This window comes from Paralichthys olivaceus, chromosome 15 (assembly GCF_024713975.1).
Source record: "Paralichthys olivaceus isolate ysfri-2021 chromosome 15, ASM2471397v2, whole genome shotgun sequence".
In the NCBI taxonomy this organism is placed as follows: domain Eukaryota; kingdom Metazoa; phylum Chordata; class Actinopteri; order Pleuronectiformes; family Paralichthyidae; genus Paralichthys; species Paralichthys olivaceus.
The window spans coordinates 5,881,588-5,899,338 of NC_091107.1; the positions used below are offsets into that span (position 1 = coordinate 5,881,588).

Below are 17,751 nucleotides of genomic sequence, written 5' to 3' on the forward strand. Positions count from 1 at the left end.
TTATTTTTAGCTAAAGCTTATACAGTGTATTATATTATTAGTGATATTCCAGTGATAAATCCTCCCACCATGGAGGTTATAACGCTCTGTTTTAAAACTGGTGTTAGTCTTATTGGAATTTTAATAAAAAATAAAGGGCTATAATAAAAATACAACAACATTAATGTATAAAAAAATAAATCAAATAAACCAAACCCAAACCTCACCTGATCCATAACCTGAAAAAAAGATAAGAAAGGGTAAAATCAATCATTATTCTTCTCATCACTCTTCTTATTAATCATAATCAAAGGTGTCGCCATCAGTACAATTATTATCTTTATTTTCTTGCCATATTACTTCACTTATTTGATCAGAATTTACCGGATTTAGAAGGTTTTCTTTTTCCATATCCTTGCCCCCCTGTTCCGAAGCCTCCCGTTCCTGCGCCTCCGCTACCTGGTCCAAAGCCTCCGGTTCCTGTGCCAGTGCCTCCAGGCCCAAAGCCTCCTGTTCCTGTACCGGTACCACCGGGTCCAAAGCCTCCTGTTCCTGTACCGGTGCCACCTGGTCCAAAGCTTCCTGTTCCTGTACCGGTGCCACCGGGTCCAAAGCCTCCTGTGCCAGTGCCACCCGGTCCGTAGCCTCCTGGTCCAAAGCCTCCTGTCCCTCCACCAGCACTGCCAGGTCCAAATCCTCCTGTTCCTCTGCCGGCGCCACCTGGTCCGTAGCCTCCTGTTCCTGTGCCAGTGCCTCCTGGCCCAAAACCACCAGGCCCATATGTGCCAGCTCCAGTTCCTGTTCCTCCAGGTAAAGCCCCTGCACATGGGAAAAAGCAATATATTTTTAAAAACCTACCTTTGTTTTACACTTACAAAAAACAGAACTGCTACGAGAAGTGCTAGCATAAAAGACAAAGTATTTGTAATGATTAGCAAGTTATGATCTGCATATATATAATAGGATATGAATGTATATATCATGAAGAAAGACAGAGAGAAATACACTTCAGAAGTTTCATACCTTGAGCTCCACCAAGTGAAGATGATCCATAGCCTGAAGTCAGAAAGATGTGACTGTCTGAATTTATCTTAAAAAATAATACATTATTAAATATTGTCAATATTAAAGTACATGCTGATAATACCTGATTTGGGTGGTTTTCTTGTCCCCAGTCCTTGACCACCAGCAGTATAAACACCAGGAATGCCCCCTGATCCACCAGGTCCATAGCTGCCTGGTCCTGTGCCTACACCACCTGGTCCATAACCACCCGGCCTGGTTCCGACACCACCGAGTCCTTCCCCGGCACCTCCAGAGCCACCACGTCCATAATTACCAGCACCAGCACCGCCAGGCCCAAAACCACCTGCTCCAGTCCCATATCCACCAGGCCCAACCTGACCCCCTGCTCCATAACCTGTAATACAGTGGTCCAGTTTTAACTATTTGTCATCTGTATGTTCACTCTGAATCTCTTTCATTCCTTATCTTACTTTTATTTGGTTTTCTGGTGCCGGTACCCAGACCTTGACCTGTGCCATATCTTGAAACTGCTGCCAGAGCATATGAAATGAACAGAAAACCAATCTTTTAAATGTGTTTTTTTTAATACCAAAACAAAACTTACTTATTTTATCTTTATTATACTGGTTTCACAGAGGTCAACTTACCACCAGGACCCACACCACCACCATATCCCCCAACTCCACCAGGGACCACTCCACCAGGACCAATTCCAACTCCTCCTGCACCAAGTGTTCCAGCAGCTCCAGCACCACCGCCAATGCCTCTGCCTCCATACCCTCCAGGTCCGGCTCCATATCCACCAGGCCCAGTGCCGTAGCCACCTGGGCCGCCCCCGTAACCTCCTGGTCCTGCGCCATAACCTCCTGGAGCAGTACCATAGCCGCCAGGACCAACTCCATATACTGATGGAAAGATAAAGACATTTAATGTGATTTCTTTCATCGCTGATACTAGAATTTGGGTTTAAGATGACTGTAAAATTCAAAGTTTATAGAACCTTTGCCTGATTTTCCTGCTCCTTGTCCTACTCCAGCTCCAGATGGGTAACGTAAACCTGAGAGAAAAAAAGATTTTAGGTTGTTTCAGTCATGAGTTTACAATAATTTAGATGGTAAAGATAGCTTAAGTCAGCATACCTCCACCTGGTAAAACTCCACCAGCACCATAGCCTGTGATGGATAGTGTGTGAAATGTAAATACCGTATGAATATATCATTGTAGTATAGGTGTAGGTATGAAACTTTGGGCCGAATACGCAAATATTTAAGAGATTAAAACATATAACAACTCACTTTTTCCAGGTTTAAGGGCTCCGGTTCCTACTCCGCCAGGCCCACCAGCCCCAGTGACCAAGCCTGCTCCTCCAGGGCCGGCTCCAACACCCCCAGGACCGGCTCCAACTCCTCCAGGACCTCCTCCAAATCCACCAGGACCTCCACCAACTCCTCCAGGACCTCCTCCAACTCCTCCAGGACCTCCTCCGACACCACCAGCACCTCCTCCAACACCACCAGGACCTCCTCCGACACCACCAGTACCTCCTCCAATACCACCAGGACCTCCTCCAACTCCTCCAGGTCCACCACCTGTGCCTCCTACCCCAGTCCCATCATGTCCAAATGCTAAATAAGGAATAAACATATAAAAAAAAATTTTCTTCAGTATTTTCAGTTAGGCTTTTTTGGATGTATTGTATATATATATATGCTGATGGTTTATTCAGATGGCACCTTTAGGTGGTTTTAATGTTCCTCCTACTCCACCAGTTGCACCCTCTGTTCCAACTCCACTTCCATTAACAGCACTGTCTCCTCTTCCCACACCTGTTAGACCACCTGAAACTCCACCAGCTCCTCCTGCACTGGTGGGACTGCCTCCTACTCCTCCTGGTCCTCCGCCAGTGCCTGTTGTACCTTCTCTCTCACCATCAGGACCTCCCTCACCGTCTCCTTCACCTGGTGTGTCACCTCTGGGGACACCTGCAGACAGGACACAGAGGGACAGCAAACTTGTTTGAAAGAAGAAATTAGAGAAGTAACTATTAACCTCCAAACCACCTTTACAGAGAAGACGCCAGGTGAGGAGAGCTCCCATGTGGTATTTTAACTTTTGAGTGAGTGGTATGAAACTGAAGTTTTGTTATTCTGAATTGATCATAGATTTTAACAAAGTGGAAAATAATTTATTTCATCTGGATTTATTTTTGTCACCTGGAGGTTTGAGAGGTTTGACTCCAGGCAGAGTCCCACTTGAGACATCACCTAAAAAAATATACAGAGAAACTTTAGAAAAGTCAGGAAATGAATTCCCAATATTTTCAGCCCCAAAGAAGAATAGAAATACTGTTAAGAGAGGTCCTCAATTGACAGAAAGTGTGAGAAAAGACACTTGCTCTCAGGCACAAGTGAACCAGTGACAGCTGTGAAAGTATTTAAGTGAAGAAATATTCTGCATCAATATTGAGTATTTTAACAGAGTGGTTATGCACATATGCCCATGCTTTTACAAAGGCCTATACTTTATATCCTTATATCAAGCACTATTAACAGGAAACTTTATGCAAACTTACCAGGTCCTGTGGAACCTGAGGGATAAGAGAAAAAAATGTTTCTCCAGATATAAAGGATGTAAGTAAATGTGTTGCTTTTAGAAGTTGCATGCAGTACGTGAGTTAAGTATTCCTTCAAATTTCATCTGAATTATCGCAGGAGAGTGGATTTTGTGGCCTTTTAATTTTGATTTGTGAATATAAAGTCTGCATCAGAACATTTAAGGTTTTTGAGAACACTATGTTTTTTTCTCTTATCTATGCAAACTTGATGCATGACCTAATGTAAGGGTAATGTAAACATACAAACAAAATCATTTCAGCACAAGTATATTCAAAAGATCCAATTCAACATTTTTGTTGTTGAAATTGTATTAGAATGCTAGAAATGTCAAATAGCGGTATCAGTCATATTGTAGTACAAGTAAATATATAAACATTATGTAAAAGGCCACATGGTTGCACTGTCCACACTCCGTGGTCTCTGACAGGATTGGATGAACACACAATCATATAAAAGCTCTAAAAATTAAATTAACACTGACCTGGAAGTTCGGTCCCATTGAGTCCTGTTTTATAAAGATAAATAAATAAAGTCATTCATTTTAAAAGCATAAAAGTGGTAAGACAACACAGATGAAGTCTAAATTTGGAGACTCAAGACAGATAAGTTTATTCCACCACTAATACTATTTACAAACACTCCTGAATGAATTATTAACCAAATAAATTAGCACCTTTATGTTGCAATAAAATGTATAATCACAAAAATACCCTGTTTTGCTCCAATGATGGGGATTCCTGTTCCACTCAGGCCGTCTCCATCACCACCTGCTCCCACTGGCCGGCCAGCTACACCTGTACCTCCTGTTATAATATTGACGTAACAGACTTTTCACACTTGTACACTTCACACAATATACATCACGATATTGAAAAGCATGTTTAAACAAATGTTTTATATTTTTCAGGTTATGATATTTTAGTGTTTTGCTGTTGTGCCTCTTCTTTTTCACGGGTGTCTGTGAAAATGAAGAGGCCTCAGTAGCAGTGGAGTCTGTCAGTCTAAGCACTGGACCTGAACATTGTCATCTACACACATCATCTGTGCATGATTTCACAGACAAGGGTTAATGCCTCAAATTCCCCAGTAATTGTAAAAGCACCTTCTCCTCCAGAACTTCCAGACCCTTCTATCACACTGACAGCACCACCATCACCTGCAACAAGGGCAGAGTATTACAAGGGTTGAGATTTGAAAGTAGTGCAGTATGTGTGATTATTGATATATTATTGATATGTCAAATCAATTACTTAGGATAATGATCATATTGGAAGCTAAAAAAATATTATTTTTCAGATACCTTCTGTTGCTGGGGCTGGTGTTCCTCCTGCACCTCCAAGTCCTCCTAAATAATTACATAGATAATCTTATTAGTTGTGAATAATTTACCTAATCATTTTAAAAAGTTAAAAAATCCATATTCTGATTCTTTAAAACAGATGCGCACCACTGGGTCCAGCTGTTGTCCCTGCACCGCTGCCAGTGCTGGTGCCATTCACTGAACCACCAGTGCCGGTCCCTGTTCCTGCTCCTTCCGTACCAGTTCCAGTAGTAGTACCAGTAGTAGTACCAGTACTAGTTCCAATGCCAGTACCGGTGCCAGTACCAGTTCCAGTTCCAGTTCCAGTGCCAGTTCCTACCCCTTGTCCGACTCCACCAGGTTGTCCTAAAGTTTATGAACGAGATAATCTTGTAAAGTCAACAAGAGGTGCGTATTAACATATCTCAGTCAAACCACATTATTGTGACAGTTGTAGTATTTTACTAGGCCGCAGTATAATGATGGGATGTAACCAATGCAAGGGGCCTGTAGTTCTGAATAACCACCAACAGAGGTCAGTGAAAGAACAGTTCATACTTGTTATTAAATAGAGAAAACCAATCACAACCTCTATACAACTACAGAAAATAACAAATGGAGAAATTCCATCAAAAAGTGTATCATTGAAAGATTAAACCATCAAACAGAACCAAGAATCAGCTCTAACAGAAGAAAAACAATCTGCGTTCTTGTTCTCAATTTGCAGTGCTCAATACATCAACAACTCACCATCTCGTCCTACGCCACCTCCAAGTACTCCACCACCAGTCCCACCTTGTCCTACACCAGTTTAATAATAATAAAGATGTGTTACTGGAATTTAGATGAAAGCTACATAATCATGTTTTTAATGAGCAAAACATTTTTTAAATTTGATACCGTATTTAGCAGCTTTTGATCCAGGTCCGTAGCCTGTAGATAAAATAAATAATTTCTATCATTTAATTACAGATTTCTAGCAAGTTAGGATTTGGCATAATCTATCATGCATTTAAATTGACCCCAAACCTGTTCCATATCCTGCACCATAGCCTCCACCTGGTCCATAACCAGCACCAGGCACAGGCCCATATCCACCAGGTCCATATCCACCAGGCCCGTATCCTGTTCTGTCTGTCCCTAGTGCTCCTCCGGTCCCAGGGCTGATGCCACCTGCTGCTGGGCCACCAAATCCCACATTCACACCAGATCCTGGAGCTCCGCCACCACCAGGAAGCCCTGCGGTGGAGCAAATAGGAGAGGGAGAGCTTTAATGAAGACATAGAATATAATAAGTCTTAAAATGTTTGCTGTTCAAGAAATATACCTACTTTGACAAGTTTTTTTTTGCATGAAAGTACATTGTCAGTCGTGAATAGGTTGTAACTTACTAGACAGTTTAACTCCCTCAGAATTGTCTTATTATGAAGACCCATCTTATAATAAACATCAAATTATTGCTTTAACACTAACTGATTAAATTTAAATCACCACTGCATACTGCATGTTTTCTTATAAACATTATTCATATGATGTTTATCCCAAAAATAATATGTAATGTATAAGTCGCACCATATTTGAGAGACTTGGCTCCCCCAGGATATCCTATGAGAGAAACACCAGAGCATTAAAAGACGTGCACACAGTTTGGGTTCAGTTTTATTTTTCTTCATGTGCACAGATCAAGTTCTGTTGATTCAGTCCAGTATTTCTGAGAAGGCTGCAGTATGCTGGTGGTAAAACTCCACTAATATTTATACATCAACAATCCACATGAATTAAAGATGGGCAGTAATAAAAAGTTCAGGAACTGATGAAGTTGTTCTTCTGTTTTGTACCTCCAGTGCTGCCTGGTCCAAAGCCACCCGGTCCACCTCCCATTCCAACACCTGAACTAGGTATTCCACCAGTCCCCAGGCCTGCTCCAGGTCCACCACCAGTTGATACTCCAACACCTCTTCCTGGGACCCCTCCTCCTACTCCGAGCCCAGAACCAGGCCCAGCACCAAGTCCTCCAGCACCACCTGGCAGACCTGCAGCAGTTTATTAGAAACTGTAAATTAATCTGAGAGCATTTAGACACTTTTGTTTTGATATATAAGCACGTTTGGTTTTTACATGGATTTTTTTTTTTTTTGTTGATGACAAACAGATATATTTGTAAACTAAGGTTTTACCATATTTCCGGGCTTTGGCACCAGCATAACCTGCAAAATACACATCAAGATTAAAATGTATTCACCAGTGGATCTATTTGAATATTGGACATTTGTGTACATGTCCTTAACTTAAACCTAAACTTTCATCCTACCTCCTGGTCCATAGCCAGCGCCGCCAGGTCCAGCTCCTCCCCCAGGTCCATAACCGGTACCTGCACCACCAGGTCCGACTCCACCAGGTCCATAACCGGTGCCAGCACCACCTGGTCCGTAACCAGTACCTGCACCACCAGGTCCGACTCCACCTGGTCCATAACCGGTGCCAGCACCACCTGGTCCATAACCGGTGCCAGCACCACCTGGTCCGTAACCAGTACCTGCACCACCGGGTCCAACTCCTCCCCCAGGTCCATAACCGGTGCCTGCACCACCTGGTCCGTAACCAGTACCAGCACCACCAGGTCCGATTCCGCCTTGTCCGACCCCACCTGGTCCATAACCGGTACCTGCACCTCCCGGTCCGACCCCGCCTGGTCTGTAACCAGTACCGGCACCACCAGGTCCAACTCCACCTGGTCCGTAACCGGTACCTGCACCGCCAGTTCCGACTCCACCTGGTCCGTAACCAGTACCTACACCACCGGTTCCGTAACCAGTACCAGCACCACCAGGTCCGATTCCACCTTGTCCGACTCCACCTTGTCCATAACCGGTGCCAGCACCACCTGGTCCGTAACCAGTACCGGCACCACCAGGTCCGACTCCACCTTGTCCGACTCCACCTGGTCCATAACCAGTACCTGCACCACCAGGTCCGATTCCACCTTGTCCAACTCCACCTTGTCCATAGCCGGTGCCAGCACCACCTGGTCCGTAACCAGCACCTGTACCACCAGGCCTGACTCCACCAGCACCTGTTCCTCCCAGTGCTCCACTTAACATTCCTTAAAGGACAAGATTTATTCATAGTCTTTTTTAAATACAGTTTTACAACAACAAAACAGTTTCATACAATTTTTCAATTACATAACTGTTCTTACCATATTTACGAGCTTTGGCACTGGCATCATACCCTGAAATAGAAGTATAGTTATAATATGTTTGTATTTGCTATTATAATACAGTTTCCACTTTTAATATAGTGATCCCTATGATTAGAATATCTTAAGATGCTCCTGTTCAGTTACGTGCTACATTTTCCAAAACACTAAATTAACTGTTACCTCCAGGTCCTGTTCCGGCTCCTCCTAATCCAGCCCCAGCACCACCTGGTCCAAACCCAGTTCTACCGGGCCCATAACCAGCTCCTCCAGGACCAGCGCCGGTACCACCTGGACCAAAACCGACCCCAGAGCCAGGTCCTACTCCTGTGCCGGGGCTGACTCCTCCTCCAAGGCCCCCAGCTGCACCAGTGCCTGCGCCGCCTGGACCGAAACCATAACCCCCACCTGCTCCACCTGTCCCAATGCCTGAGCCAGGTCCCAGTCCTGTCCCAACTCCTCCACCTGGTCCTCCTCCAAGGCCTGACTGACCTGGGGAGATTAAGTCATGTGTGTGTCTCAGCAATACCCTGAAAAGTATATTCATCATGCTATTTTGCTTGTTTGTGCAAGTGTGTCTCACCATATTTGCGTGCTTTGGCTGAGCCAGGGCCGTAAACTGTGGCACAAAACAATGCTTTAATATATATTATATATATGTTATGTGTATATATTTAATGGCTGCATCAGATTTACCCATACCAGATCCGCCTCCTGTTCCAACTCCGCCTCCAAACCCAGGTCCACCTCCTGGTCCGACTCCTCCTCCTGATCCAGGTATGACCCCTGCTCCTCCTCCAGGAAGTCTTCCAGCCCCAACCCCTAAAGCGCCTCCTTGACCAAGTGCACCTCCTCCTGCTCCAGCTCCCCCTGGTTCAGAAAATAAACAAGTGAACTAAAACAATTTTTAGAAATTTTGTAACTAGATGATACTAATGCATCATGCCAGTTATTTAATAATACATTAAATGCTCACGTAACAGCTGAATGTAAGGGTGACGCCCACACTAATGTGTCTTTACCGTATTTAGCTGCAGTTTTGGCTGGATTCTTTGATTTGCCTGCCCCTGTAATTGAGAGAATAAATATTTCAATAGATAATGAGCATATTTCTTCCTTTACATTTATCATTGAGTTTATGTAAATCTACTGAGAGCTGCAGTGGTTAATATACTGCTGGTTCCTGTGTACCTGATTTTGGTGATATGAGAGGGTAACCACGAAAAACCCCTGGCAGTTGTTGTCCACGACCATCTAAGGTAAAAAAACAAAAACACACAGAGACACTCCTCCTGTCAAATACCAAAATGAAAGCCTTGGATAACATTTATTGGTATTAATTATTTTCTATTATATTGAGATTTAAAAGATCTAATGTTGAATAAAAATCAATTGTTTAGGGCTTTATGATACTAACTGCCTGCTCCTCCTGGTCCAGCACCACCCTGGCCGAGTACACCGGCCCCTGCAAGGAATAATGTAGTAATTCTTATTTTTAGGCACGTTCGTCTTGTCAAAATGTTCCACTCCAACACTTAGACGTAAAAAAGCATTAACACACCGGTCTGAGGCCCAAGTCCAGATCCTGTAGCCACTCCAGGGAGAACACCACGGCCTCCAAAACCTAGTAATGGGCAATGAAATGACAGAAAAATCTAAATTCCTCACAATGTGTTATGTAATATTCTATGTTTATATATTTTTAATGTTTCCTGTGTTACAACATGCCTTGGCCTGGTACAAATCCACCCTGATAGAGCCCAGGCACTCCTATTCCTGTGAGCAAATTGAGAGTATTGTCCAAAGAATTCAGTGTTTTGGTTTGATCATACTTTATGAACTGAACTAAACAAAGGCGGTATTGTATTCAGGAGTTTACCTGGAACTTGTTTTGATGCTTTACCACCGCTCTTCCCTCCAGGGCCTCCACCAGGGATACCAGTCTGTGGAAGCAATGGAACTAAAACAGAAATAAAAGAAATCATTCATACATACATAGTCGTTTTCTTTATAATAGAATACACACTGTATTTGTTTTTATCATAAACAAGAGAATGTAAGTATAATGTAAACCATTTTATCTACCTCCACCGGGTCCAACCCCTGCACCGCCAGGCCCGAATCCTGCACCACCTGGTCCGACTCCAGCACCACCTGGTCCGACTCCAGCACCACCTGGTCCGACTCCAGAACCACCTGGTCCAACCCCTGCACCACCTGGTCCAACTCCAGCACCACCTGCTCCAACCCCTGCACCACCAGGCCCGAATCCTGCACCACCTGGTCCGACTCCAGCACCACCAGGACCAACCCCGGCTCCACCAGGCCCAAACCCTGCACCACCAGGTCCAACCCCTGCACCACCAGGTCCAATTCCAGCTCCGCCAGGCCCATATCCTGCCCCCCCAGGCCCAACTCCAGCACCACCAGGCCCAACTCCAGCACCGCCAGGCCCATATCCTGCACCCCCAGGCCCAACTCCAGCACCGCCAGGCCCATATCCTGCACCCCCAGGCCCAACTCCAGCACCGCCAGGCCCATATCCTGCTCCCCCAGGCCCAAAACCTACACCACCAGGCCCAACTCCTGCACCACCAGGTCCAAATCCTGCTCCCCCAGGCCAAACTCCAGCACCGCCAGGCCCATATCCTGCTCCCCCAGGCCCAACTCCGGCACCACCAGGCCCATATCCCGCTCCGCCAGGTCCAAATCCTGCTCCACCAGGCCCAACCCCTGCACCTCCAGGGCCAAATCCTGCTCCACCAGGCCCTACTCCGGTTCCACCGGGGCTGTAACCTGTTCCACCAAGTGATGTTGCAGCTCCACCTAAGGTCAGCAAATAAAAAATGTCATGTTCTCAGCATTGAAACTATGTAATGTTCATAATAGCAGTTCATAGTTACTTGTTTTAGGAGGCTTGGGACCAGTTCCACCAGGTCTTGCATATTGACCAACACCACCTGGCCCATAACCACCTCCATAGCCTCCAAAGCCACCTGGGTGATGACAGAGCTTTGTTAACTACACATAAAACATGTCCTTCAAGGTAAGCACTGTATAAAATGTCAGCTGAATGGTGGCTTAAGAAAAAGACTTTGGAGTGAAGCGTCATGATTGTCAACTGAGAGTGACTTGTGACACTGACACTTGAGCATATTTATTAGTGGGACCTTGATACTATTGTCACTATCAGATTGTGGCTCCAAATGATGTCAAAAACGCAAGATGGCGGCCCCCGTATTTAGGATAGTTTAGCTTCATTTATGTACGTGAGTGGAGACACTTTGCCCATCTTCAGTCTGATCCCAAGTGCTCTGACTAAATTGATGAATTCATTCTTAGTTACAACTTGAAACATGTGGACTTAAACCTCTATTATTAATGCATTCAATTGTTCATACGCTTGTTGAATGTTAGAAGACATGCTTATACTTTTAAAGCTGGCATTGGGTCTCATGTGAAGATAAAGAAGTTGTAGGCAAATGAAAACCACTGACCTCCAGGTCCGTAGCCTGTTCCAGCCCCGAGGCCTCCTGCTCCTAGGTTTCCCCCACCCAAACCTCCTGCCCCGAGGCCTCCGAGTCCTAATGAGCAGATAAAAGAGAAACACTATTTAGTGCTTTCTATACTTTCTCTAGTAAAGTTCCAATACACTACATCATGCATTAATGAATTCAGTGTGTCCCTGTGTGACTCCACCCTTTTGTAATGTAATACATGCAAGAAACCTCACAAGAATTTACTTTGAAAAGTTTTGAAATATGGTTTGAAGTTTTCATGTTTGACTTTAAAACCTCCTAACAATACTTTGACTTAGTTTCTCTTTTTCGGTCTAATGAGATCAATTTACGCAGCTTCAGGTCCCTGCGTTCATTGTGCATGATTTTTTGAATTTGCGTTTGACCAGCACAGTGTTTGTAATTGCATGTCTCACATTGCTTGTTCAGGTGAACCAGGATGTTTGTGTGTTATTCTTCTTGGGTGGAGCAGGACAACACAAACACACTTTGCGGGCATTATTGTGTAGCGTAGATGTGTGTGCTGAGTTGGCCAGACATTTGGTAAACTGGAAAGTGTGACATATAGTAAGAGTCTGTTTGCTGTGCTTACCCTGACCCCTTTCATACGCACCAATGGGAGGAATTTAAAAGGTTCCACAAAGCCAAGGCTTAACCTCTTAAAAATGGTTTGGATATTATCACCAACATTCCTGATCCTGCGTAGGCAACTCACATGTTCGGGGGGAATGAAAAACAGAGAGGCCTGAAATTCCAAAGCAAATCAGTCTTTCTGACTGACGTGATGATTTCCGTCCTTTATCTGGGACCTGCCATGCCTAAGACGTGAGTCGTTATCACTACATGTGAGTGTGTGTGTGCATGAGGGTGGATGGCTTTGAGGCGATGAGGAAATGAAATAGTAGTGCATGTATGCAATCCATATCCTGCGGCACTGAATTTACCAGAGGAACAATATTTACAGTACAGGGGCTGTTGACCACTGATCCATGTGTGCATGAAGTAGTTTATGACCTGATTCAGCTTGAATATTATTAATTTATGTCCAAACAAAGTAATTGCAGAAATTACACAATCTGTTTTTGTTAGTGACACTGATACGATTATAATTGCAGGAGATATAAATATATAAGAAATATACTTTTATATAAAATTGAAAGATTGTATCATTCAAAAAACATTTTAACGTATTTCATGCTATGCCTCTTTTGTGAAGAGTAAACCAACGTGCTTTCAGTTAAATAATTTTCATTACTTTATTAATTTTTTGTGACATTTTTATCGTCTACATACCTGTACCAGTACGGCCTGGTTGGAAGCCACCTGGCCCAACTCCTCCAGTTCCAGTTCCGTAGCCCCCAGGCCCAACACCACCCGGACCGACTCCGCCCTGTCCTAGTCCTCCTCCTACACCTCCAGCTCCCTGTCCTGCTCCAAGCCCTCCAGTTGTTCCTCCACGACCACTGTAGACACCTTCGACACACAAGTATGATCCCAAAATAAGGGGGTTAGGGTTAGGGATATATGTAAGCAGTGTTTTAAGAGTTTAAAACCATCTTGAGGATCTCTCCTATACCTCATCCAAACAGCAACGCAGGGTTGTGTCAGATCAGTGGACTAATAACACTGTCTTACCTGTTTTTGAAGGCTTTCCACCTGAAAGAAGAAAGTAATCATGACAATTTAATCAACAAGAGCATAATGGAAAATACACACCTCTACAAGAGGTGCAATTAAGAATCAATACGTCCACTAGCCGTATTTTTCTTACCAGCACCTCCAGGGCCGACTCCTAGAGCACCACTGCCTGGACCAAAGGAGCCAGGTCCGAAACCTCCTGGTACAACTCCACCAGATCCAACTCCTCCAAGTCTGAATCCGCCTGGTCCTACTCCACCTGGTCCTACTCCTCCTGGACCGACTCCTCCTGGTCCTTGACCACCATAGCCTCCTGAAGAATATGCACGATACACATGTAGATGAAGACAAAACAAGCCTTGGTACAGAAAGTGAAAGCAGCAGCACATCATACATACACTTTTAATTCAATTCAATTCTATTTAATTCAATTTATATGATTCATATACAATTCATATATCTGTGAGAACTCTAGCAATTCCACCAGCAACTGATTTCATTAATACAAAACCTCTTAATAATCTTAAATTGTATCATGATGCATTTGAAAGCTGATTCCTGTGTGTTGCCATGATTCTAGTCAACAGTTAAACATGTTACTCCAGATATTTATTGTATGAAGTTTAACAGATAACGCATCTGCCTCCACCAGCTCCTGGACCAAACCCCTGATACCTGCACCAGCTCCTCCCGGTCCGGCTCCTCCACCAGGCTGAAATCCAGTCCCGGCTCCTCCGTATCCTGTTCCAGTTCCACCTGGTCCAAATCCAGCTCCAGGTCCTGCACCGGCTCCTACACCAGCTCCAGCTCCTCCACCAGCACCAGCAGGTATGTATACACCTGATGCACATCATCATCAAAACCAAATGATTCATTAATTGCTTCAAGTTATAATAGTTTAGAGCAGCGCTCTTCTTGTAAAATGTTTTATGATAACTGTAATTTGTTATTGTTATTATTGCACTGTTCACTTTAGAAGAGCAGAAAAAGAGCATGACATCAGCTGTAAAAACGTGAACTGTGTTTTCATAGTTGCGGACGTCTAACACATGAGTCATCAGTAAAGACTAATGAGGCATAATTTTCTCCTCTTTGCCAGCACTTAGTAAACCACATTTAATTTGTATAAATAAACAAGAATTACATTTAACAAGTGGCATCAGCTGCCACACAAGCTGACTCAAAAAGTGTGTGTAGTGATCATCGGTCCCTGTGCTGAGTTTCTCTGCTGATGATAGCAAACAGCGCCTCATCCAAAAGGCATTCTTCTTTGGTCATAATTCTCACACTTTTCTGCACCTATATTCTGTTTCACAAATCACGATCGCTAAGAATAGAAACAGGGCGAGCAAACAACTATAAAAGGAATGGTTTTTTAAGATCCCACAGTCCAGATGTGAGAAGAATAGGTCTGTAGGGATTCCTGAAGAATGTAAGTTTCTGATCTCAGAGTAATGCCATGTACAGCACATTAACAGCGCACAGTAAATAACTTAACTGCTCAGTCATTCCACTCTACCCGCTGCATTCTGCAGGAGAGGAACCTCCTTCCCCTCAAGCTTTTGTTGTTTTGGGATCTTTGAAATGAAACGTTGCACAGGTAAAAGAGCAGCTTGACATGGTCGTACTTTTCAATTTATAAGTCATAATAAACAAATTTCATCACTCTTTTTTCTCTTTAGCCATTTGGCAGTGTATGTCTGTAGGAATGACAGTGTCAATGTCTGACATATCTCCACCATATCAGTTGGGTTGCCAAGACATTTTGTCCTGACAATAAGAACCCCTCCCCCAGAGAAGTGACTCTGGTGACACCCCTGATATTTCGTCTTGTGCCCGATCCAAACATTTCATATCTCAAATTGTTCCCATCCATCCATTATCTGTACTGCTTATCCTTTAAAGGTTCTGGGGCGGGGAGTTAGTCGGAGCCAATCCCACCTCACTCTAGGCAAGAGGTGGAGTTCACCCTGGATGCATCATCAGCGTATCGCAGGTCTGACACAGACAATCATGGTTGACTTAAATCTCTCAAGAACAGTTAGCAGTGACCGGGTGATTTGCTGCTGAAATTCATGGTTTTAGTGAATTTTTAGAGAACCCCAGATCTTCATCTATATTTGTTCAATAATTAGTTTTGTCTGTCTAACATTTTCATTACAATGAATATTCCAGCCACTATCTTGGCTGTAGACTCTGATACTCAAGCTGCAGAGCCATGAACGAACCTTCCAGGGTTGTGTCAGTAATACTCAGCAAACCCCAAAACCCCTCGACTCAACTCTTTACTGAAAGGACGAGGAGGAAATCGAGGGGATAGCTCCCATCCTCTTTTCAGCCAGTTGGAGCCTTTGAGCTCTGGGAGGTGCTACAGAGCCCCTCTGGGAACTAAATAAGTCTTTAGAAAGTGCCATAATTATTTTTAACTCCACAGAGGTTCTGAAGGTTCAGAACTCTCTTTAACCTTCAACCTCTTGTACATGATTTTTAACAACTGCCAGTTGGTTTTTTTATGGTGTTTAATGTTGTCGTTTGTCTTTAGGATTGTCTGTCCTCATGTTGTTTTATAGCAAGCAAAAGACAATATTCCACATAGGTGGTGAATAAGTTGTATTCTATTCTTAATCTGGTTAAAGGTTCACTGGTGCAGTCTTTTTGATTGTAAAATGGATCTGAAATGATGAAGTGCTTATGTTATGATGATTAGACAGTATACATCCTGGTGGCTGACTATGTAATCACATCGTACTTTGTTTTAGTCCAATCTGAGACCTTTGCTCATATCATCCTCTCTCTCCCCTCTCTTGCTCTACTCTCAGCGCCACTGTCTCCTCCCTGTCACTGTCCCTGTCTCCATCTTCATCTAAGTCTGTTGTGTCCAACATCTGCCCATTGCTGTTATCACAAATATTCTTTGTTGATAACATCTCAGTTTACTTATGACTATTCAAAAATATAGCAACCTAAGCACAAATACTCTTTCAGTCCATTTCACTAAAACCAAATCTCATAAACTTAACAACCAATGACAAGTCTTCTTACTCTTCACTGAGTTTTCACTGGCTCAGCTTGACCTTGTATGAATGGAAATTACACAACAGCCTGAAACACCCGTTTGAACCACCCACAATGCACCCATTCAAATGAGGAGGAGACTGAGGGTGATCTCCTCACATCAAACGGATTACAATTTAAACAGAAGAGGCAACAAGACAGCATGAGTGGATGAGGTCTGGAGCACATGGTCGAAGTTAGAGCTTTTTAAAAGATACAGTGCCTCATTAAAATATTTTTATCATAATTATGTTGTACCGATCTCTAACATTAATAACATACGTGTGCTTTGTGAAGACACAGAGAACTTTGTACTTTTACGTTTCATCCAAACAAAAATCTGTAAAATTAATATTGTGTAGCTCTGTTTAAAATCACATGTTAAAGTTACAGCAGCAACAAACTAGAAATCATTCAGCAGAAATGTCAACACAGGCATGTTTTCATTAATACCCAGAGAAAAAAAATCTGAGTGGAGTTGGTAGAGTTCCTGAAGAGTAAAAACCCATCCAACTCGAGCTGTGTTTGTTTTGCTCCACAATTACATTATTTCTAAAGACAAACCTGCAGAAATTGGAACAATGAATACAAATAATAATGATTCATTGACTTCTAAAATGCAAATACTTCTTCCCAGTGAAACCACACTAAAATTATTGAAACTCTGGCAAATGTCTGCGGTTTTTCGTATCATCAGATTTTCTTTTTATCATCATCAGTAATCTGCAGCAGCAAATTTCTTCTTATGTTAGACAACCTCATTATCATGATCATTATCTTCACTGTCATATTTCCTGCACCCCCCAAAATCACACATGACAATTAAAATGACTGAACTAAAGAAAGAAAATAGAATCTGTGTGCATGCATCCCTCTTCTACTTAAACTGCTGCATAAGTTTAATGTGACACCTGATGCACAGGTGCTGAGCTGCTGCACACATGCAGTAAAGAGGACCCACCTCCTTGCAGTGATGGTTTCCACAGAGCCAGGAGAAGGACTCCGTGTAGGTACGTGGCCACCGTCCCTCTCGCCATCTTGCTCCCAAATGTCCCTCTCTGCTCCTAAGCTCCAGGTTTTATCCCCAGCAAGCCTATCAGGGCTCAACGAGGCCTTCAGAAAGAAGGAGGGAAATGAGTGAGGGCAGAAAAAAATGGGAGGGGGGGGGGCAGGATGCAAGACAGGACACTGCGTAATTGGCTAAGAGACACGCAGTAGAAAGATAGATACGGTAAGAGGCAGAGAAAGCACAATGGATCACCTCATTATACCAAATAGGTTGTTCCAACCCCCACAGTGACTCTTAGGCTGCATTTATTTGGGTCTTTACTGCCAAAAGGAGGGAGTAGGCAGGGTGGGCAAGGAGACAGAGACGGGGGGAGACATGTATGAGATACAGGGGAGACTGTGAATTGTAAAAAA

General features: G+C 43.6%; 1 protein-coding gene across 1 annotated transcript; it reads right to left on the reverse strand.

Moving 5' to 3' along the window:
• Positions 1-39: 39 nt before the first annotated feature.
• LOC109635715 (fibroin heavy chain-like) lies at positions 40-17,440 on the reverse strand. Its single transcript, XM_069510263.1, has 42 exons — positions 17,291-17,440; positions 13,951-14,115; positions 13,409-13,588; positions 13,273-13,293; positions 12,931-13,110; positions 11,617-11,703; positions 11,023-11,115; positions 10,205-10,945; positions 9,999-10,079; positions 9,848-9,895; positions 9,681-9,743; positions 9,537-9,584; positions 9,311-9,373; positions 9,142-9,186; positions 8,822-8,989; positions 8,703-8,738; positions 8,303-8,611; positions 8,120-8,152; positions 7,232-8,023; positions 7,098-7,127; positions 6,759-6,953; positions 6,493-6,525; positions 5,950-6,159; positions 5,821-5,853; positions 5,671-5,721; positions 5,068-5,286; positions 4,921-4,965; positions 4,723-4,776; positions 4,331-4,423; positions 4,102-4,125; positions 3,578-3,592; positions 3,219-3,269; positions 2,739-2,987; positions 2,301-2,630; positions 2,145-2,177; positions 2,006-2,062; positions 1,653-1,910; positions 1,476-1,535; positions 1,127-1,399; positions 1,003-1,035; positions 364-798; positions 40-218 (listed from the first exon to the last, which is right to left on the reverse strand). The coding sequence occupies exons 1-42, from the start codon at positions 17,364-17,366 to the stop codon at positions 181-183; spliced, it is 6,048 nt and encodes a 2,015-aa protein (XP_069366364.1). The 5' UTR covers positions 17,367-17,440; the 3' UTR covers positions 40-180.
• Positions 17,441-17,751: the final 311 nt, after the last annotated feature.